Here is a 21,912-nt window from a genome sequence, read left to right as displayed (position 1 = left end):
TCCTCTATATATAACTATATAACTAGCTATTAATTTACTTATTCTTTTATAATTAGACTAGCTAGTATTATAGAATACTAATAATTTAAGGTTATTAATAAAGTATCTTAGACTACTAAAGTAGAGTACTAATTATTATAAGCTATAGAGATATCTCTATATTAATCTTAGTAGTTTATTATGCTTTTTAGAAGTATATTATTAATCTCTAGTAGCCCTACCTATAAGCGTTATAATATCTAGTTATATATTATTTATAATCTATTATAACTTATTTAGATTACTTTAATATTTATATATCTTTATAGGTATTTTATATTATTCTATAATCTCTAGTAACTAAGTATTACTAAAGTAGTAAAATATTTAGTTATATCTAGTAATACTCTTCTCTATTAATATATTATTAATATATTTAGCTTATAAGATCTAAAGTTATCTTATTTTATAATAGTAAATAATCTTAAACCTAAGGAATTATTATACCTTACCTAAATCCTTAATTTAGAAGAAGTTATATAAATTATCTTTAAAGTTATTAACTTATTTAATATTAAATATTATAATAAATATATTATTAATATAAAGTAATATTATAATATTATCCTTATTAATAAGAATATAAGGTTCTTTTAGTAGTAGATAGAACCTTAATTATTTAAAGATAGTAATAATTTATTTATATTAGAGAAAAAGAGATTCTCTTAATCTATAGAGAGCTTTTTTTAATCTATAGAACTAATTAGATCTATTATTAAACCTATAAAGTTAAGTAATAAAGATATCTTAATCTCCTATAAAGGTATTTAAGAAAGCTATAACTATATTAACTTAATAAAGTTTTAGATCTTTAAGTACTATAATTAGTAAAAAGACTTATAGAGTAATAAGATTAGTAATAATAATATAAACTATCTTATTATCCTTATTTTAAAAGTTATTATAGATAACCTATCTTACTCTAACTTTATTAAGTTTTCTATTTATAATAACCTTCTTATTATATACCTATTTATTTAGGAGATATTTAAAGCTATCTAGGAGCTCTTTAAGCTATTAGTAATTTATCCCCTATAAGCTATTAACTTAAGTCTTTATAATATTAAAAATAGCTAACTTTAGAGGTCTCTCTTTTATTACTTCCTATTTCTTAAAAGTTATAAGTAAGTAAATCTCTAAGCTAAAGGCTTATAATAAGTTAGATACTAAGAAAGTAAAAATAACTAGTTCTTAGTTTATTTTATTATTAATTAGGTTAATCTTTATAACTCCTATTTTACTAAATTCCCTATTAAACTTCTTTATATTATATAGCACTTAGGTTCTAAGTATTTAGGTTATTTAACTAAAAGAAAAAGTAATTATTCTTAGTAATCTTATAAAAGTAGAACCTCTATTACTACTTCTTAGTTTTCTTCTTAGTTTTTTTTATATTAGGAGAGGAGTTTAGAGTGAAATATTAAAAGAGCTTTACTATTATAAAGTATTAGCTAGTAATTATTATCTCTAAGGAGTAGCTAGAGATCTCTACTTTAAAAGAGTAATAAAAGAATATTACTTTAGAGGAGTAATAAGAGAATATTACTATAAAGAAGAAACTTCTTTTAGTATTAATTATACCTATATATTTATAATACTAGTATTTAGTATTAGTAAGTATAGTTTTAAATCTAAAGTTAATAAACTACCCCCCTTATTACTAACTTCTTTTTATTCTTAAGGAGGCTTATCTTCTTATTCTTATTTATTATTACTCTCTAAATCTTAAGCTTCTTTTAGGTATAAATTACTTAGTTCCTCTTATTATTAATCTTATTTAGTAGAATAATAATAATAATAAAACCTAATATTTATAGTATAAAACTGAAATTTAGCTTTATATATTATTATTAGTAATTTATTACTATACTTATAGGTCTTTAGTTTAACCTCTTCTCTTAGCTATAAGTTATTAAATTTAACTAAAAGAAGCTCTCTTTTATCTTTTTTAAATATTATATCTCTTACCTACTAAATACTATTAGTCTTTTTAATAAGAATATAGAAAATATTACTATAAAAGCTATTATATCTTATAAATCTTCTAAGTTTAGCTTTAAACTTTATCTTCTACTTCTTTATATATAAATAGTTATCTAAGTGAATATAGATATAAGTTTAGTAGCTTTAATAATAAAGGTAGTATATATATAGTTTTCTTATAGTAAGAGATATATTAAAGGTATTTATTAATTTCTTATAAGGATTAATATTACTCTTACTATTAAATAATAGATTTCTAACTTCTATAGAAGTCTTTATTAATTAAAACTAAAAAGACTTAAGAAAGCTAGTTTCTATATATATTACTTATACTTTTTACTATAGCTTTATTAAAGCTTTCTACTTCTTTATTTTATTAATAAGAGTAAAAAGCTACTATTTCTAGATAGAAACCTTATTCTTAAATAAAAGGTTCTATTACCTTAAGAAGAACTATATTATTATTTATAATAACTTTAGAAAAATAAATAATATTATTTATTATTATAATCTTCTTTAGGAATTAGCTTTATAGCTAAATAGCTACTTCTTTTTTTAATTTAAATACTTAGAACTATCTATAAGTTAAAAAGGGTTTTATAATATAGAAATTATAAGTAATACCTCTAAAGCTTTATAGTATTAGTTCTAAGAAGTTAATCTAAAACTTTTAAAAAGCTTAAGTTAGTAATTCTTATTATCTATTTCTAGGTTACTATATTAACTTTACTATAAAGTAAATATAATACTTATATTTTATAAGAGATACTCTAAAGAGGTTTATATTAATATCTCTTATAGTAGTAATAATTACTTCTTTAGATAGATACTCTAGATAAGTATAAAAAGTTTAGTAATTTAGCTTAAGAGAGCTAAATTTATTATTTTAGTTAAAGGGATAGATTTAAAGCTAAAGAACTTATATATCCTATTTAAAATTAATAATAGCTTTAGATATATCTTTATAAATTAAAGTATTATCTAAACTATTAAAATAGATACCTATTTTCTAAAGAAGATTAATACTAATAATTTATATTATATTATAAAGTTTATAAAGGGTACTATATAGTTAGAAAGTAGTCTTTTTACTACTTAGTTTAATAGTAATTACTTTAGCTATACTAATAGTTTAGCTAATTTAGTCCTTTCTACTTATATAGTTTATAGTTAATCCTTAAAAGAGATCTTAAAAGTTTTTAAAGATAGAGAGATTATTAAGGATATACCTATTAGCGCTAATATTTAGTATAAAGGAGTTTATCCTCTTAATAGAGGCTATAGATATAATATATTAGCTTAGTTATACTTCTTAGCTATTATTTTCTTCTTTATTAGCTTCTTTAATAATATTATATATAAAGAGACTATTAGTCTTTATTTCTATAGTCTAGCTAGTAGAATTATAGATAGAGTATTTAAATATCTTTATTAGTTACTTTTTAACTTTCTATATATAGTTAACTTTATATAGATCTCTAGTGAGAGATTAAGGGTTAAAGTATAGATTAAATACTCTAAAGTTATTTATTAGGAATAGTAGAAGGGTCTTCTTCTAAGCTTAAGCTAATAAAGTATCTATAAAAGCTTTAGATAGTTAGTTAATATCCTATTTAATATTAGAGTTTTTAAAGATATTATTTTAAGTTTAGCTTTCTAAGGTAAATACTAAAGTAGATACTTATATTATTAATTATTAAGTTATTAGTAGTTTGTTTAAGTATTTAAACTTATTATATACTAAGGTGTAATGTTTAAAATATTTAAGGGAATATTTACTATATTTCTTAAGGTATTAAGTTATTTTTCTATAATAGGAGTTATATATCTTATACTTATAGAAGTTCTTAAGATACTTAATATTATAAGAGGTATAAAGGTCCTATAGTTTACTAAGTTTAGTTACTTAAAGTTACTTCTTAGAGGGAAACCTCTTTTTATTTAAAGGGGTATTAATACCTTAAAAGGCTTATTTATATTATTCCTTTTTATTAAAGCCTCTAAGTTTTTATAAGAGGTTATTATAAGTTTAAAGTTTTATAATAAAGTTATTCTCTATAGTATTTATTTTTACTTAATTAAAACGTTTAAAACTTTAGATAAGTCTATAAATAAGAGCTATAGTTAATAAGCTTATACTAGAGCTATTTAGTTTATTAAAAGTTAAGTAAAGATCTTATATAAAATCCTTAGTATTACTATAGTTAACTTTAGTTATTTTGTTTTAATTATTATAAACTTTATTTATAGCTAGCTTATTAAACTTTTAAGTATATTCTTTAGTTTTAATAAAGATATAGAAAGCTAAAGCTATAATAAAAAGATAATTATTAATTATTTCTTTTAAGAGATTATATTAGATTTTTTCTATAAGTAACTATTTAGTAAGTATAAAACTTATAAGTATTAGATCACCTAAAGAACTTAGATCTTTAATTATTATTACTTTATCTTCTTTAAAAACTATATCTCTATTATATCTATTTAGTATCTTTTTAGTTATTAAGTAAAAAAGTAATTTTATTACTTTAAAGGTATTCTTAAGATTAATCTCTTATAGTTTAAAATTTATAGCTTTAATTAGCTTAAGGATAGTATTATATACTAAACTTCTTAAATCTAATCCTTTATTAGTTATTTTCTATATAACTACTTTAGCTATAAAGTTTATAATAGAAAAAAGGGGAGGGTTAGTTTAAAATAATCCCCTTCTAATAGAGCTAAAAGAAAATAGAGTTAGATTACTAGTTAAAGATATATTATTTTATTTAATTAATTTAGTAGTTTAAAAGAGATTTAAATAGTAATTAAGAGTAATTATTAGATAGTTATTAAGTAGTTATTACTATATAACTATAGTAATTATTAAATAATTATTAACTTTAGTAGCTTAAAAGCTAAAGAGATTTTATAAGTAGGGGATATATATTATAATAGCTATAACCTCTACTTAGAAGTATTACTTTTAATAGCTTAATAATCTATTAATTACTTTATAATAATTACTAAACTATAAAGTTAGAGTCTTAATAGCTATTTAGGAATAACCTTACTATCTAGTAGATAGATTTAGGTATTTAGAAAGCTTATAACCTATATAAAGTAGCTTAGTTAATCTAGCTATAAGCGCTAGGCGCAGCTAGCTATAAAGTGGTGTAGCTAATCCCTTATGTAAAGGTGGGATTTAGGCTGGGATTTAGGCCTCAGGCCTGGGCCCAGCTGACTACTGTCTCGCAGTTCCCCTATGGAGCTGGACTTCGGACTGCAGGTCTGAGCGCAAGGGTCGAGGGGCCCCTATTCCTATTGTGTTCTTATTTCCCCTTCTATTGGTATCTGGAGAAAATGACGCTTGTCTGTGTTGTTTGTTAAATGGGCCGTTCATAACATTACTCGAGAATGGATAATCATGGCCGACCACCGCGACATGAGCAGAGCCGCCTATGTTGCTATATTGTCTCAAGCGCTCTTCTCCTACCGCAAGGATGATGAACTAAGAACATTACAATTAAGTGAGATACGCAAAATCAAAGCTACCGCCTCGATACACTGATAGTTCATGTTTGTTTTAGTAAATTCTAGCAGCCTGGCTCATATGACATCTTTAGTGATAAAACCCTCTTGGCATAGTTACGTGAGTTAGTTAACCGGATAATCTCTCATCTGACAATTCATTTGGTTACTTTAATTGTCCATAAAACTGCACAAAATCATGTTGCTTCTCATCAAGTCGACCTGGAGTAAGTGTAGCGCTACTCAGCTGCGTAACATGATACTGTTGGCATAGGCTGTATTTTACAGCTTTTTGTACCCACCCCTGTTCCTTGTGATGGGGGCAGACGGGAATGCTTGTGGTTTGTTTGCCGTCGAACCAAAATGATACCTTCAGTGTCAGGAATCGTCATTGGCGGGCGCTGGGGAGGGAAGATCCCACCATCTACCTTCGGCAGTACCCGAGGCGTATGATAGTCCGTCAGCTTACTGTCAGTGCCTCGGTGTTCGTTATAGACTCCGAGTGAAATCATCAGACAGAAAGTTTCAAGCCAGGATGCCAGGAAATCCCTGTGTGGAGACTTTTGGGAGTTCTCCTGAAAACCTTCTCTGCGGTCGACGGCGTGGCAGCCAGCGCGTCACGGAGAATGTTCGCCGGATGTCTCGCGAATCACACAGAATCTCCCAATAAAATTGTAACCAGCTTCGGTGGGTCTGTAACATAGTTCCTTTTACCATTCTGGCTGGACTCCCCAGCGCCGGTGCGATTATTGACAGGGCTGGCGACCGTTGAACCTTTGCTGATATTTGGGGTAAAACTTGGGCGTCAGGACATTGTACAAGGTCATGATTGCAGACGCCCAGGTGTGGGCAACCGACTGAAGAATCATTTTCAAATGCTGAGTCATGGTGATTGCGTGCTCAGTTGCTGAAATGTTGTGCTTGTAGATTTGAGGAGTAGAAGCCAATGAGGTGCAACCAAAGGTTTTGTGATATAGTCACATCTCTATGCAACCGGAAGCAAGGGGTAAATCTTAAAGGTAAATTTCATTTCATGAATCATTATAAAACCAACCGCAATACTAGAATAATTACAAACGAGACCTAATTGCTACCTTTGATCCATCATTAACGCCCGCAGCCAGCTGATACAGAGGCTCTGCCGTCACAGTTGCCTTGATCCGGCGGCCAAAGTACTCAATCTCAACTCCGTCTCCTTCCTTAAGCGTACTCGGTAGATAGCTGTAGGCAATCGGCTTGCCGATTGTGTACCCAAATGCTGCGTTGGTCACATAACCGACAGCCTTGCCGTCCAAGAACACCGGTTCCTTTCCAAGCACAACAGACTGACCGTCATCAACTGTGAGACAGCGTAGTCTCCTTGCCGGCGCAGACTGAGATAGCTTCTTGACAGCAGCATGGCCAGCATAGCCCTGCTTGTTCGTGTCGATGGCAAGAGCGAGTCCTGCCTCGAACGGGTTGTTCTCCGTCGTGACATCGGAGCCGTAACTCCGGAACCCTGCCTCAAGCCGCAGGGCATTGAATGCACTGCGACCAGCCGCGATAACACCATGCGGTCGGCCAGCTTGCCAAAGTGCATCCCATAGACGCTGGCCATTCTCAGCGCTCGTGTAAATCTCCCAACCTGACTCTCCAACGAAGGACAATCTAATTGCCAGCACCGGGATGCCGGCAATGATGGCTGCCTTGACGTGGGAATCCGGCAGCGCCTTGTTAGTGAAGTCGTCCGAGCTGATGGCTGCCACAATATCCGCGGAGCGAGGACCCCAAAGTCCGATGCCGCATGTTCCTCCGGTGGCATCTCGCACTTGAGCCCACTTACTCGGGTTCTTCTTGGCCTGGAGACGGGCTTCCCTCGCCAGGTACGCTTGGTCAATGGGCCCGTTTACAGCAAGTTGGAAAACGTCCTCGAGCAGACGTGCTACGAAAATATCGCTCTTGACGCCACCCTGCTCGTCTAGAAGCAGGGTAAAAGTGACGCTGCCCGGCTTTTTAGAGACGTCGCTTGTTGTCACGCGCTGAAGCAGATCGACAGCTCCAGGGCCAGAGACTTCCACCCGACGGATGGGCGTCAAGTCGTACATCGCAGCCGCTGTACGCGTCTTCCACGCTTCAGCAGCTGCGATCGGGGAGTAGTACCGCGCAGACCATGCATCGCGCTGCCTTGGCTTCCACTTGTCCGGCAACTGCTTAACAAGATCGGCGTTTGACTCGAACCACTGCGGTCGCTCCCAGCCGCCGGCTTCGAGGAAATAGGCACCAAGCTCGCGCTGGCGGGCGTGGAAAGGACTGACGCGCAGGTTGCGCGGAGATTCTTTGGGTTGAAGGGGATGCAAGACGTCGTAGACTTCGACAAAGTTTTGTTGGCAAGTCTCGTTGACGTAGGCGGGTGTAAGTTGAACCTGCTCAAAGCGGGAGATGTCGCACTCGGACAGGTCGATTTCTGCCCTGCCCGTGGTGAGAAGCTGGGCGACTGCGCGTGCGACACCGGCCGAATGTGTTACCCAGACTGCCTCTGCTACCCAGAAGCCCTCAAGATTGGGTGCTCTTCCGACGAGAGGTCCGCCGTCGGGAGTGAAGGACATGATGCCGTTGAAACCGTAAGCGATCTCCGTCTCGCCCAGAGCAGGAAGGATCTTCTTAGTCAAGTCCCACGCCGGCTTGAAGTCCTCGGGCGTGAAGTCCATCCGCGAGGGCATGTTGTCCTCGTTGACATGCTCCGGGGTCTCGCCCAGTGAAGCGGCGACCACGGGCAGAGGACGGTGGCCGTAAAAGCCGATGCCGTACGAGTCGCCATGTTCACGATAGTAAAGATCGCGGTCCTGGTGTCGCAAGATTGGTAGTCTGGCTCCGTTGGGCTCTGAGTTCTTCCCCTTCTGCGCGGGGACAGGGGTCGTCTTTGCGTATTGATGACCGACGGGCAGCAGAGGGATGGGAAGGCCAATCATGGCTCCCACTTCGACTCCCCAGAAGCCAGCACACGACAAAACGATATCGGCGGGGATTTTGCCGTTCTTGGTGGTGACACCGGTGACATGGCCGTCCTTCTGCTCAATACCGGTGACTGGGGTCCGGTCGAGGTACCGAACGCCGGCCTTCCGGGTGCGCTCAATCAGCAGCTGGACTGCGCGGGCGGCCAGGGCTAAGCCGTCGGTTGGAATGTGCAGGCCGCCGAGGACGATGTCTTTGTTCAAAAGTGGGTAGATCTGCTGGCACTCATCGGCGCTAAGAAGGTGTGCCTCAATGCCCCATGACGAGGCGTAGCCGTGTTTCCGCTTGAGATCCTCGAGTCTCTCTGGGGTTTCTGCGACCTCCAGGCCGCCCACCTGGTTGAAGCACTCGATTGATAGCAGCTTTTCCACCGTGTACTTGGCGAAATAACTCAAGGTTTTGGAGCCGTTGGTCTGAAATACGAGGCCGGGGGCGTGGGATGTTGAGCCCCCTGGCATGTCCAGCGGCCCCTGCTCGACCACGGTGATATTGCTCCATCCGCGCGAGACCAGCTCGTCGGCGATATTGGTGCCAACGATGCCGGCTCCGATAATAACGACGCGCTGTGATGAAGCCATGGTCGGCACGTATAAGTGAAGTATCACGAGGCCGAAAGAGGATTGTGTGAAGAATGATGGAAGTCTTCCCTTCTTCAATGCACTACATGCTCTACAAGTTGCACGATGACTTATAACAACCAGGTAGAGCTCACCACAGCACTGTCTCCAAACCCCGCATCAGACTAGTTTGCATCATGTTCCGATAAGGTACTAGAAACTAACCCGGCTATTGATAGTAACTTCAAGACGTATCCCGGTCAACTCGACCTGGAGCGGTCACATGATCGGCTTAAGGAAACCGATGCCGACCGGTCTCGACGCGCGTGGCCAAGACTGCGCACCTTCAATACCACCACCTCATCGCCACGTAAACTTCATACACACCCGATTCGGCCGTGATACGGTCATTTTTCGCAAACAAAGATAGCCCGGATAGCCCCGGTACCGCGACATCTGTTTACCATACCCCCGGGTTCGGCGAACGGAGAGCGGGCAGTGGCTGGCGGGACAAGCAGGACGATCCCCTCTCAGATCACCCGGTTCCAAGCATTCGTTGGGCACTTATCAAGCATTCTTCTTCGGGTTGATGCAGTACATACTATGCAGTAGCGGCGCCTCGATGTGGAGTGATGATAACGTGGGGCTCAGCAGCCCCCTCCCAATTCCCGGCTTATGCTTCTTCCACATACCCACACATCGAGATCACATTCTCGTCAACCAACCTCCGTTGTCGGATTTGGGAAACATCATGATGCCGCTGACACGCTGGACGAGTCCGATTGATCCGCGATCCAACCAGACCACCATGATTACTGATGTGATGAACCAGGATGCCGTACCGACCGTCTCACACCCCAGCCAACCACCTCCTTCATGATGTTTATCATACGGTGGGAACGCCATGACACGAGGACACCAAGAAGAGACGATCAGATAAGGGAAAGTGTTGGCGGTGAGCGCAAACAAGTGCGGACCCTGAATTGTCAAGAGGAGGCTAAGGTAGGAGGGAGCGAAGCTAGCCGGCGCAGAAGAGGAACAAGTGGTTAGAGAGGATGGATGGCCGGTCATGGGGGAACGAGATGAACACCCGTTCTCACTAATTCCCAACTGCCGTTAAGCCGCTCGAGCAGCCCAGACGCCTCACTCCTGACCCTATCACTCAGAGTCCATTTCTCAGCCACGTCCGACCCCGGCTTAGCCCCAATGGGCCAAGAGTCCGACAGTGACACCTCAGTTGCAGATACCAGGCTGTGCGGGATGATCCCTGTTCACTCCGCATGATCCACCCTTGAGTCTGGACTCACAAGAGGCGCGCCGTTCCGTAACGGGCATTCTGTGCAGTAGGTGGGTTCCCCTCGGTGAGGGAATCATCATTATATTGCCTAATGGATACTCCGCCCTGACGATCCAATAGCGACATGATGCAACACAGTCTTCAAGACGTTTCGCAGCGGATCCTGATGCCGTCAACCTTTTCCTAAACCATGTCTCTATCACATGCGGAGCAGTCCACCGTCGCCAAGATATGATCGGAAAACTGCAGTGGAACTTGAGCATCTTGTTCGTGTCGGCCGTCACGTAACCCCGAACACCGGCATGCAAAACAGGCAAGCATGTAAGCAATCCCCAATTTACCCTCTTGTCCTCTACCAAGACACCGTTGTGTCCACGAAACGCCCCCCAAGCAGAAAATAAATGCAACGCTAGAACTGATTAAACATGATATTGTTGAAATTGTCACCTTCCCACCACGCATTCCCGGGCTCCGACTGGAGGTCAGGTAGTTCTCCGATATTGATGAGTTGGGAAGAGTCCGCATACAGCCATGGTGTGGTGTTGAAGGTAAGGCTGTCAATTTGCTCGACGGATGGTGTGTCAAAGACATTTTGCCGAGAGGATGAATTGGCCGAAGACACGTTGTGCTTATTGTTATTGAACTTATTGTTGTTATGGCTCGGTTTGTAAGACAAGGTGGGCGCCTCTTGGCCTCCATCTGCAGTGTTGATTGTGATTTCGGGTGATGTTGCCACAATGATCTCGAGCGTCGAGTTCTCACTGGTGTCAACTGGTGGAAGTGCCGGTGTGAGAGAGGCGTCCAGGAGCCCTGCGGTGGGAATTTCTTGCGAGTCTGTTGTCGAGTTGAATTGCAGAATCTCCCACATGAGAGGGACGCTGAGGTAGATCTTGGAGGGCATCCAGTCTTCAACGTCCATGCCCTCTGAGCCGGCGGCAATGCGCGTCATTCTGTCGAGGTTGCGATCCTGCAACATGTTAGTATTTGCATCTGCAGCTTTCATTGAGTGGGGAAACTTACCAAGGCATCGCAAGCAGCGGAACAAGGTATGAAACTCTTCAAAAACCTCCTGCACTTGGCGAAGTCGGTGTTGGACTTATGCTTCAACCTCGCAGCTGCAGCACAACAGTAATACAGATGTACTGTGGCTGCAATCGCCGCAACATGTCCAAAGAACGGATCTACCAGCGGCACCTGCTTGTCCACAACCATGTCTATCATGCGAACGATCCAAGTGGCATGAAGCAGGGCTTGCTCAGATGATCTCCTCCAAAACGTATTAGGGATTCCCAGATTGGGATTGTGCTGTGCTCCGACAATGTAGAGAAACGGATGATTCAAGACGGTAGGGATTGCATGGTATGTAAACTGCTCCTTCAACCAGCAGGCCCAGTAGTCCCGGTTTACCTTCAGCTCATCGATCTTGCGTTCGTAGAACTTGACCGAATCGTAACGGTGGCACATGGGGATGCGGTTCTCTGTCTCCATAAAGTCAGAGAGAACCTTGGCATACATGGAGTCATGACGCCATGGCTCCTTCAGGATGTTATGGGAGCAGTCGGACACGTATTTCCTGACCTGGCTCCAAACCCATCCCAGACGGACACTCGTGTTCCAGATTCCAGGCTCACTTGGTGTTGACGTTCCGAGGTTGTCTCGGGGTAACGGTGGCGCTTTGGTTTCTCCGTCCGTGTGGTTGACGCCTCCCGTAGAGTACGCCGGTCGCCATATGTCCGTTGGCACACTCAGGAGACCGTCTTGCCGGCCGTACGACTGCTCCAGCAACTGAAGACTCCAGAAAAGTCGTTTCTTGCGATCTGTCGTCGGATCATCTAAAAGATACACCGACTCTATGTCAAGCATAGCAGATCGACAAAGCTGAAGAGATAGGCCGAGGTGAAATTGGCCAAGGTGGACGTTTCCGTCTGTACCAGTTAGGAACGAGCACATATCACGTCAGCCAAGCATGAACATACCTATGAATGATGAATAAGAAAGAAGACAAAGGCTCTCGATGGTCGTGAGGTCTACTGTGCCGTTTGCTATCCTCAGCATGATCAAAGTCTTTGCATTATTACTGTACAGTTGCAAATGGTCGCGCTTATCGGAGAATCGTGAGGTCAGGGCGAGGATGCTGCTGGCTAGGTCTTCCGGGAGAGTCCTGTAGTCGCCAACCTCCTCACGCTCAAAGCACCAGATCGGTTGTCTGTGACAATACTTGAAGTACAGGTCAAGACCCGTCTCCATGTCATCGGGGTCGAACACGACCGCCGTTGACGAATTGTCAGACGGATAGCTGACGCTCTGCTTGCGCCCTGGAGGGGTTGCCGAGTAAGACTTCTCTGACGTGTCGGTGACCGCCTCGAGCGATTGCTGTCGTTGTCGCGGGCGCTGGTTCATCCTAGGAACCCGGTCAGATCGTCTGAACGTTTCATTTCGCGTGCGGTGTCGCAATACAAGCCGCCTCCACTGAGAAGGAGATCCAGTTTCTCTTCCAGGTGTTGCAGTCTCTCATCCTAACAACGGTTAAGATGAGCGAACTTAAGCAGTGTGTGAGCGGCATCTCATCGACGTACCGATCGCCCGCTCTGGGACGGCCTCATCGCGGGATAAGAGCATGACTGCTGAAGCCGAACGCAGCTTGAGCACGCCGGCTTCTCCCCGGGACATCGCGTCTTCTTCCGTCTGCATCAGCCGTATCAGCGCCGGTCCGCCCGTGCGATAAGCCCAAAAGGGCACACAATCATGATAACAGACCTGCAAGTGAGGCAAGCATGGTGTGAGCGTCGTCTCCCCCGAGAACTGATGGAACTGGTGCCCTCCTCTGGCGGCGGCATATCGGCACTGGGAGGGTTCTCAGCCGGAAAAGACGACGTGAAGTCACTGAGCAACCCTGGAAGGTATGTGCTTCCAACTAAATAGTTAATCCCTTGCCACAAACCCCGCATGCATGGCGCTCCAATGGGTGGAGGAACCCCCCTCCTCACCCCTCACACCCCTTCCCATACACCTTTCCCTATACATCTGGGTACAAGGCTGGCCATGCGATAAGAAACGGCAAGTGCCACACTAAGCATGACGGAGATAGGACCAATCCGGGTCACGTGTCCGTTACGTAATGGAACACTAGCTGATCCGTGAACATGCGTCTGTGAGTTAGGTTTCTTGTTCTCAATTCATGACTCTATCATCATTCATACCTAGATTAGACTACGGTGGTGCGCATCCTTTCTATATCTTACCAACGCCGCGGCAAAACTCTTTTGTTCGCGATGCTCTACAACTTTGACACTGTGTCCAAGAGGTCGTTCATCTCTGAATTGGGATACTCGCAGTTGTCCGAAGAGTCCGGACGTTCCCTGTCCCACGCCCACCGTCCCTCGAGCTCCGGTTCCAGAGTGCCCTCAAGCATCTGGGTCACATACTTGCCAAGCACAGGGAAGAACTTGTAGCCGTGGAATGAGCCACAAGTTGCCACATACAGACCCTTGGCACCCGAGTGAGGCGAGATGATAAAGTCCGAGCTGGTTGTGAAAGCATCCCTTCTCGTGTGTCAGCCAGTGGCGCGTCAGTCGGAAGTGTCTTACTTACCAGCAGATGCGGTGCTTGGTCATATTCCAGCCCTCGCTCTTCTTGCCATACCACAAGTTCCGTTGGTCAATGATGTCTTGCTTGAGTTGTCGAGAAACCTTCCATTGGGCATAGTCCTTTGCGGGTGGCGGCGCTGAGACCTTGCGCCCAGGCAACACTTCCCGTGTGTTCGAGAAGATCTTAGCTCCCCACCACTTGAGCTCCCTGTCCGCCGTGGGCGGGATGCTGCCAATGAAAGGCTTACCTGTGGCAGCGGTTAAGTGGTCGGTTCAGTCGCAAGGGATTTTGAGAGAGCGGTTAAGCTTACCGTGGACCGCCGTGTACCCCTGGAATCCAACAGGCATGTCTTTGTACTTTTTGTATTCTTCCTCCTCCAGCTGCGCCATACCCGTTGTGATGCCTGCTGCCAGAATCCTGTCTCCTGATGACAAGGCAGCGTTGCCACTTTTGGCTGCGCTCAACTCTAGCAACTTTGCGGTGTACGCTCCAGTGCAGAGAATCACGTGCGAGGCCGACAATGACTGGCCGTCTGCTGTTGTAAGTCCTGTGCAAGTTCCCTTGCTGTCGAAGTTCAGGGATGCAGTTTCAGCAACCACGTATTTGACGCCCAACTCAATGGACTTGCGGGTGACAGCCCTAAGAGCGTCTCCGGCCGCAGCCCAGCCACTTGCGCGATTCACCAGCACCTCTTTGGCACCTGTGTAGTCGGCATCCTCAAAGAGGCCACCATACAGCTTCTTGGCCTCAGCAATGGGAAGCGCAATAATGTCATCTTTGCGACCAAGCTTGTGGTGGTGGCTGATGACATTTTCAGCGTAATCGCTACGGCAGATCCAGTAGACGCCCGTCTGGTGGAAATAGGGCTTCCAGAGGGGGTCATTTTTGAAAATGTCTTGTGCCTCCAAAGCTAGTTTGCAATAAACAAAATCGTCGTAGTCGGCGCGGACCACCTTGTTCCAGTCCCAGGAAGCGGCCACACGCTCATCGGCGTCAAACGCATCCCTGTCGACCAGGGTGACCGATGCATCTGGGTACTTCTGGATAAGGTGATAGGCGGTTGATACGCCAAACACTCCCGCGCCAACAATGAGATATGATGGCTTGTCTGAGGACATGATGTGTGAATGGGGAGGTGATTGGTGGAAGGAGGGAAAGGATTTAGAGGAGGGTTTCTTCGCAACTGAGCAGAGACGGTCTCGGCGGCAGCAAGTCAACGAGACGGTAATGGGAGACGGCAGAAGATAAGTTCAAATGATGCACCGATGATCTCGTATCTTCTCGTGGACGGAACGGACACGATGGCCTGCTCATCGGTGCATCGTGGGTGGTTCCCCGCGTACACGTATGGCCAACGCCCCGGGAAGGGTCCCGATGTCGGCTGCTCTTCCGCACGTTGCCGATCACGTGACGCCCGAAGCCGTCTAGATGGGTGTTCTTCCTCTTTCCAAGGGCACGCGACAGTGAATCGGGCGAGCGAGTTGCTCGGAGACTCTAAAAACAAACTGGCGCTTCGATAACGATATCAGACAAAGGCTGAACTGTTTCGTCCTGAATCTTGGTGCCCAAACATCGGAGCCCTGCACAGGGAACCCCACCCCGAGAGCTGAATCGTGATAAGAATGGACCCATGCCACGTATCAGATAGTCTCTAATTCCTCCCCTGTACCCAATGCCATTAACCTTTTTGCCATGCAGCACAAGACGGGACCACGCCTGGCCGCGTGTTCTAGAACAGATAGGACCCCTAATGTGCCTCGTGTGCCGTGTGCCGGTGTGACAGCTTCTTCCATGGACATGGATGCAACCTCGACGCAAGAGATCGCCGTTATCGTTCAATAGGTTTTGGGTGGTGACTGACGGTTGACGAATGGCGACAACCGTCTAGCCCAGCTAGGTCGATAAGACGCTGGTCAGCAAGTGTGGCGCCAACCAGTGCAACCAATGGGCGGAACATAGTTATCTAGCTATCCAATAATAGCAATCCCTCGCAACATGTTTGGTTCGGTGGCAGTTGATAGGAGAGTTTCCCAACTGCTGCCAAGTGCAAGGGGTCCTTTGGATAAGCGTTGTCGAGTGGGAGCCGTCCAAACACCAAAACCCAGAAAGGTCACCGTCCGTGATGTCGCGAACCAGACCGTGAGCACCGACGGCAATTCTAGTGCTGGCCCGTACAACGGCCAACCCATGGCTCCAGGAACCGACCTTGAGCAGGAGCTTGACTCATCGTCGACGAGCAACCTCCACCCGTGCATGAAGTCCTGGTCCAACGCTGCGCGGTCTGGAGTTTCTTTACCGATAACGCGACAACCTTTCGAAACTTCATCTTGAAATTGAGTGGACAAGATAATGTCACGATGATCTCAAGAAACCATTGGCGTTGTCACACGTCACAGCAAGGTGTATGCGCCGGTGAACGGAAGAGTCGAGAATCATCACCAAATTAGGTAATATTTGACGCTAGTTCAGGCTCAAGGTATGTGCGCCACATGCATTGGACAGCTTCAGACAGTGATGACTAGATCAAGTGATGATCGTGTAGGATTTTCTGGGGTAAACAGAACGCCATCCAAGCGCTCCAGCATCGCCCGGACCGGACTGGTGTCTCCGCACGCTCCGCGCCCAGGGCGTCCGATAAGCAAAAGCGGCCAAGACGAACAGGGTGGCCGGTCATGTGATCGGCTTCAGCACCGCGGAGTCAGCCACTCGATAGCATTCAGCCTCCAAATCGTGATAGCCCCCTTCGGTGTAGCGAAACTGAATACCGCGCCCAAGTGATCGGTGGTGGCCCGGGGGCGGCGGCGACGGTGCGAGAGTCAGAGTTTGGATGGATAAGGGGTGAGACAATGACTCTCGACGGGCGTGCTTATCTTGAGTATATAGGAGGACCGTCGTCTCCGAGATGGATGAGATTGATAACCAGCAATACAATACAAAGCAGAGTTTACAACACTAGCAGCTTCATCATCTGAAGTTCGCAACTCCTAATTCCTTCTATCCTGCTTATCAGAGTCACCTGATTTACTCTTTCACACAAATCGACACTTACAATGTCATTCCTGAAGAACTACATCGGCTTCGGTGGGGCTGCTGCACCTGCCCAGGATGAGAAGAACGCTGTCAGGGCCCTTCCCGCTTCCTGGTACACATCCCAGGAGATGTACGAGCTTGAGCGTCGCGCCATCTTCTCCAGGAAATGGCTCCTCATTACCCACAAGGCCAGAGTCCCTAAGCCGGGAGACTGGATCAAGTACAACGTTGCCGGCTACTCTTTCATCGTTGTTCAGGACCGCAAGGGCAAGATCAATGCGTTCCACAACATTTGCAGGCACCGCGCCTTCCCTGTTGTGACCGAGGATGGCGGCAACAGCTTCATGTTCTCTTGCAAGTACCATGGCTGGTCATACGGCCTCAGCGGCAACCTAGCCAAGGCCCCTGGCTACCAAGACCTTGATGGCTTCGACAAGTCCAAGAACGGTCTCTTCCCTATTCATGTTCACATTGACCGCAATGGCTTCGTCTGGGTGAACCTCGACGCCAACGAGCAGCCCGAGGTTGCTTGGAACGACGACTTCTATGGCATCGACGAGCAGGAGAGATTCCAGCACTACAACTTTGACGACTACGTCTTTGACCACCAATGGGAGATGGAGGGCGACTACAACTGGAAGATCCTTGCCGACAACTACAACGAGTGCTACCACTGCAAGGTGGCCCACCCCGACATTCCTTCTATTGCCGACCTCAACTCTTACTATGTCAACACCAAGGACGCCTACATCCAGCACTTCGGCCAGCCCACACCAGAGCAGATCGAGAAGGGCTTCCGTGTAGCTGCCACCTACTTCTGGCCCAATGCTTCCATGAACGTCTCGTAAGTAGACTCGGGCATTGAGCAGCAGCAGCAGATGCTAACAGACCCACAGCCCTCACTTCTTCTTCATCCAGCGCTTCGTCCCAAGCGGACCTGGCAAGTCAGCCATGAGATACGAAGTCTTCCGCAACAAGAACTCCAGCGATGAAGACTTCACCGTCATCAGTGACATGTACAAGCGCATCATGTCCGAGGACAAGTACCTTTGCGACAATGCCCAGAAGAACATCAACGCTGGCGTGTTTGTCAATGGCGAGATGCACCCGACCATGGAGAAGGGCCCTCTATTCTTCCAGTCAAAGGTCCGCGAGAACCTCACAGCCCACTTCAAGAAGGAGCAGGCACTCGGCGCCCAGATCTGGCCAGCCCAGCAACAAGTTCCCAAGACCGCCACAGCAAGCCAAGAAGACACCAACTTCTGCTCGGCCGTCGACTGCTGCAGGAACAAGAACAAAATGGAGGAGAAGAAACCACTATGCTTGGACGAGGCGATTGCTTTCTAATAGGGGATGAATGGGATGTTTAGAATGACTAGAGATGTGGGCATTTTATGAGGCATAGGATAGCATGGCATGTTATGATTGATTACATAGGCGATATTGTTGTTTTGGAACTTTATGAGGGGACCATCAATTGGTCGAATACAACCGTTTTTGATGAGAACTTGGCTCTAGCAGTTCATGAATATCGATGACCGTTTTATAAATGCTCGTAAATAATGTTGAGAAATTGGAAATTCCACGAACCATGAATAAGAACAGAACGGGTCTTTCCGAGGACGAGCTCGAAGAGCACATGCCGTCCTAGGCCAATGAAAAGTGTATTATGCTCGGCGTTCAGTCATTTCGCCGAAAAATACAACAAACGCTTTCGTCAACTTGTGGCCTGTGACCTCAGAATCTCGGGATATCGCAACCTCACCGAAGTAGATAAATCATCATTCCCAGGGCGACGCTGTCTTTCGTCGCTAAAACTCACATACCGATTCTGAAGAAGGGCCAGCCGAGGTCAAACATCTTCAATCAGCGACAACTCAATCCATGTCGTCGTAAGAGCACACGCCTCCATTTTGTTTATGGTGGCTCGTGCCTTTCAATTGAGTTCGCCAGCTTGAAACATCAAGCTTCTTCACTACCACCACCCCGTGGCCACGAATCACGGACTTTTGCTGGGAGCCGACGACGAAAGTTTTACGCTTCAGCCACCTTAGTTCTAGACCTTTCTCCATACTCGGTGCTGCGATGATGACGACTCAACAACCTACTGCCTTCCGAGGTCCAGCATCTCTCCAGGCTGCAAGCCGAATATTTGCATGGAGCATACGGCGTTATGGCACAGGTGAGCGATTCGCACGACATACAGACTTGTGCGCTGGGACTGAGTGATGATTTTCTGACGCAAAGAACCTCAGAAGCTTCCCGACACGTTCCACGCGAAACCAAATTGCGGCTGATGCCTTTGGGCGGCTCCGTAACCTTCGGCCAAGGATCAACGGACGGAAATGGATACCGGTGCAAACTCCGAGAACTGCTGATGGCTGACGGATTCAAGGTTGACATGGTTGGCTCCCGGAAAGTGGGGGCGCTGGGCAGTGCTCACGAGGGATGGCGTGGGTTCCGCGCCGACCAGATCGGTCAGAAAGCCAGGAAATCCGTGCCGGTGCACATGCCAAATGTCTTCACGGTCAATGCCGGATCAAACGACTGCCTTCAAGACTTTGAGATTGATCGAATCGGAGATCGAATGGGCCGCCTAATGGACTATTTATGGGCGGCAGCTCCGCGAGCAACGATCATCCTGTCAACTCTGCTTGTCAACGCGGATGAAAGAACAGAGAGGCGAATCCTCAAAGCGAACGATCGACTCCAGATTCTAGCCCAGCAGAAAATTTCGGAGCACCGGAGGCTAGTCTTAGCGGATATGCACGGTTCAGACGGACCTAGGCTCGATGAGTTGGTCGATGGAACGCACCCAACCGATGAGGGATACGGGAAGATGGCAACCATTTGGCACAGAGCCATCAGAGAGGCCGTGCAGAGGGGGTTCATCTGAAGACAGCATGAGAATGATTGCGGGAAGAGTCCGACTTTATTTCATTGATCCTCCGCCTTGAATGCCTCTCCCGGTCATTGTCTACATGATCTTGTTCATCACTGGGCAATGTCGACACCGGGCGCCCACAGAAACCCCAGCGCCCCCTTTTTAGCGCTACTGCAACATTGATGAAATGCCGTTGCGGCCGTCAGGGGGGCTTCCAAGGACCAATTGTCGAGTCGTGGGATCCCTGACGTCTCCACGCGGTGTTACGCAACACCAATAGTAGCTTGAAAGCGACATTTCCATATTTCGCTTAGACCAACGGCCTCTTGCCGAGCACTGGCTCAACGGCAAACAAATGTCTCACAAAAAGCAATTTCTTTCGTGTTTTTCTCGAGGTGAAGGAAGCTGAACTCGAAGTTTGACCTTGAAGCAAACGGCCGCGAGTGGCCAGAAGCCTCTATGGCTGTGTGGTGGGCCCATCCCCGCAGCTTTGCATGCAACTGCGGACGGGAATATCACGAATTCCAAGTTCGCGGGTGCATTCCGGCGACAGCAGCGGGCCTCCGGACCACTTATGTGGCGATCTAAATGAAACGGAGTAGTAGCCAAAGCGGGCAGAGAGGCCTGCTGTTTCCAAGCAAGATTTTCGATTATTAAAACTCCTGAGTGTTTACCATGCCATCCATGTCTCCCGTTTCTTGACTCTTTCTTGTCGCCGCCTTGGTCTTTTCTGCGTTTCTGCAAGTCATTCCTTTGATCAACTGCCTTCCACTCTTTTAAGTTTAAACCAGCGACGATCAGCTCGACCATCGATATCATCACTCGACTTCCGCTCGTTTAACCCGCAAAACCTAATAACCTAAAAAACCAAAAACCTCATTCACAATGGAAGCCGCCGTCCTCGCAACCCCGACCGTGCCCGTGTCGCCCATGACGATCACTCCGATCCCGACCGCGGCCGGTCTCGAGCTCCGCGACAAGCAGGTCGCGACGACCGTAGCTCTCACGACGACCTTCACCCCGCCCGCTCACTGCACCGAGAACCACCTGACGATGCTTGTCGGCGCGCTGGAGAAGATCTGGATCAACGAGCCTGTGCCCCTTCCCAACTCGACCATCACGTCATGCTACCCTACCGAATGGGTCAACGGATACTCCTCCGTCATGTCCAAGTCCAGCTCCATGGCACCCGTCATGAGCCCTCTGGTCTGCCCCAGCGGATGGAACACTGTTAGCAGCACCTGGTCAAGCGGCTACATCGCCTGCTGCGCTGAGTACGTCTGATTTCGTTCCTGGGTATCGATTTGAACACGCATGCTAATAATCTGAAATCAGTGGCTTCACCTTTGCTGCTCCCACTAAGACCGCCGACCGCGACCGTCCTGCCTACGGTGGAACCTGCTACAGCAACTTCGACCTCAGCCAGACCGCCACCGTCACCGTCTACAACCCCGTCGAGCTCTCCACCACCATCGCATGGGTCGCGACCACGACCCCAGCCCAGGCCTACAACCATCCCATCGAAGGTTTCGCTATGGACTACACACCGACAACATCGGCTGCCACGGCTCAAGAGTCAAGCGCCGGCACCCAGAACTCCGACGAGAACTCCGCGCCGAGGTCAGGCGGCAACTCCAAGGCGGCCATCGTTATTGGAGTCCTGCTCGCGAGCCTGATGGCGTGGTAATTGCCCGACCTTGATGAGCGGCCAGCCAAGATGTTACGACTTAATCTTTAATCTTCTACCAAGCACATCTTTACACATATACTTTACGACTTCGCTTCAAAACAGCTAGGGCTCATTCATGTTGCGACCGGCAGCCTGCCGCATGACACGAGTATGGATGTTCGTCTGTCGGGACAGGCCTCTTTGGGAATGACGGGTGCCAGGCTGTTACTGCACTGGGGATATTAACAGCGGACCAAGGTTTTAAGTGCTTTGGCAATTGTCATGAAAATTTTCATAAGGGATAGGGCGTCATCGAGCTTTTTGACCACTACGCATCCGACATGCCTTTACGCGTGATTAGCAT

At 45.5% G+C, this 21,912-nt stretch overlaps 6 protein-coding genes across 6 annotated transcripts; 3 read left to right on the top strand and 3 right to left on the bottom strand.

Annotated features, from left to right (window-relative positions):
• Positions 1 to 6,602: 6,602 nt before the first annotated feature.
• On the bottom strand, positions 6,603 to 9,101 carry dmg (Dimethylglycine oxidase; the record flags this gene model as incomplete). Its single annotated transcript, XM_036644602.1, has 1 exon — positions 6,603 to 9,101. One exon carries the CDS (start codon positions 9,099 to 9,101, stop codon positions 6,603 to 6,605), a length of 2,499 nt encoding a protein of 832 aa, XP_036490882.1.
• Positions 9,102 to 10,786: 1,685 nt separating this feature from the next.
• CGCS363_v012752 (uncharacterized protein) lies at positions 10,787 to 12,980 on the bottom strand (the record flags this gene model as incomplete). Its single annotated transcript, XM_036644601.1, has 5 exons — positions 10,787 to 11,344; positions 11,398 to 12,302; positions 12,354 to 12,778; positions 12,835 to 12,893; positions 12,954 to 12,980. The coding sequence occupies 5 exons, from the start codon at positions 12,978 to 12,980 to the stop codon at positions 10,787 to 10,789; spliced, it is 1,974 nt and encodes a 657-aa protein (XP_036491070.1).
• A 674-nt stretch (positions 12,981 to 13,654) lies between these two features.
• fap1-0 (L-pipecolate oxidase) lies at positions 13,655 to 15,083 on the bottom strand (the record flags this gene model as incomplete). The annotated part of the gene is made up of 3 exons (XM_036644600.1): positions 13,655 to 13,919; positions 13,969 to 14,212; positions 14,276 to 15,083. The coding sequence occupies 3 exons, from the start codon at positions 15,081 to 15,083 to the stop codon at positions 13,655 to 13,657; spliced, it is 1,317 nt and encodes a 438-aa protein (XP_036490880.1).
• A 1,932-nt stretch (positions 15,084 to 17,015) lies between these two features.
• On the top strand, positions 17,016 to 18,342 carry cntA-0 (Carnitine monooxygenase oxygenase subunit; the record flags this gene model as incomplete). The annotated part of the gene is made up of 2 exons (XM_036644599.1): positions 17,016 to 17,839; positions 17,892 to 18,342. 2 exons carry the CDS (start codon positions 17,016 to 17,018, stop codon positions 18,340 to 18,342), a joined length of 1,275 nt encoding a protein of 424 aa, XP_036490881.1.
• A 949-nt stretch (positions 18,343 to 19,291) lies between these two features.
• On the top strand, positions 19,292 to 19,891 carry cesA-1 (Multidomain esterase; the record flags this gene model as incomplete). Its single annotated transcript, XM_036644598.1, has 1 exon — positions 19,292 to 19,891. The coding sequence occupies one exon, from the start codon at positions 19,292 to 19,294 to the stop codon at positions 19,889 to 19,891; it is 600 nt and encodes a 199-aa protein (XP_036491194.1).
• Positions 19,892 to 20,764: 873 nt separating this feature from the next.
• CGCS363_v012748 (uncharacterized protein) lies at positions 20,765 to 21,566 on the top strand (the record flags this gene model as incomplete). Its single annotated transcript, XM_036644597.1, has 2 exons — positions 20,765 to 21,153; positions 21,215 to 21,566. The coding sequence occupies 2 exons, from the start codon at positions 20,765 to 20,767 to the stop codon at positions 21,564 to 21,566; spliced, it is 741 nt and encodes a 246-aa protein (XP_036490321.1).
• Between the last annotated feature and the right edge of the window lie 346 nt (positions 21,567 to 21,912).

The sequence above is a fragment of the Colletotrichum siamense genome (assembly GCF_013390195.1).
Source record: "Colletotrichum siamense strain Cg363 chromosome Unknown KSG_Cg363_contig08, whole genome shotgun sequence".
Lineage (NCBI taxonomy): Eukaryota > Fungi > Ascomycota > Sordariomycetes > Glomerellales > Glomerellaceae > Colletotrichum > Colletotrichum siamense.
The sequence above is the reverse complement of the archived record's forward strand: the minus strand, read 5'-3'. Positions and strand labels throughout refer to the sequence as shown.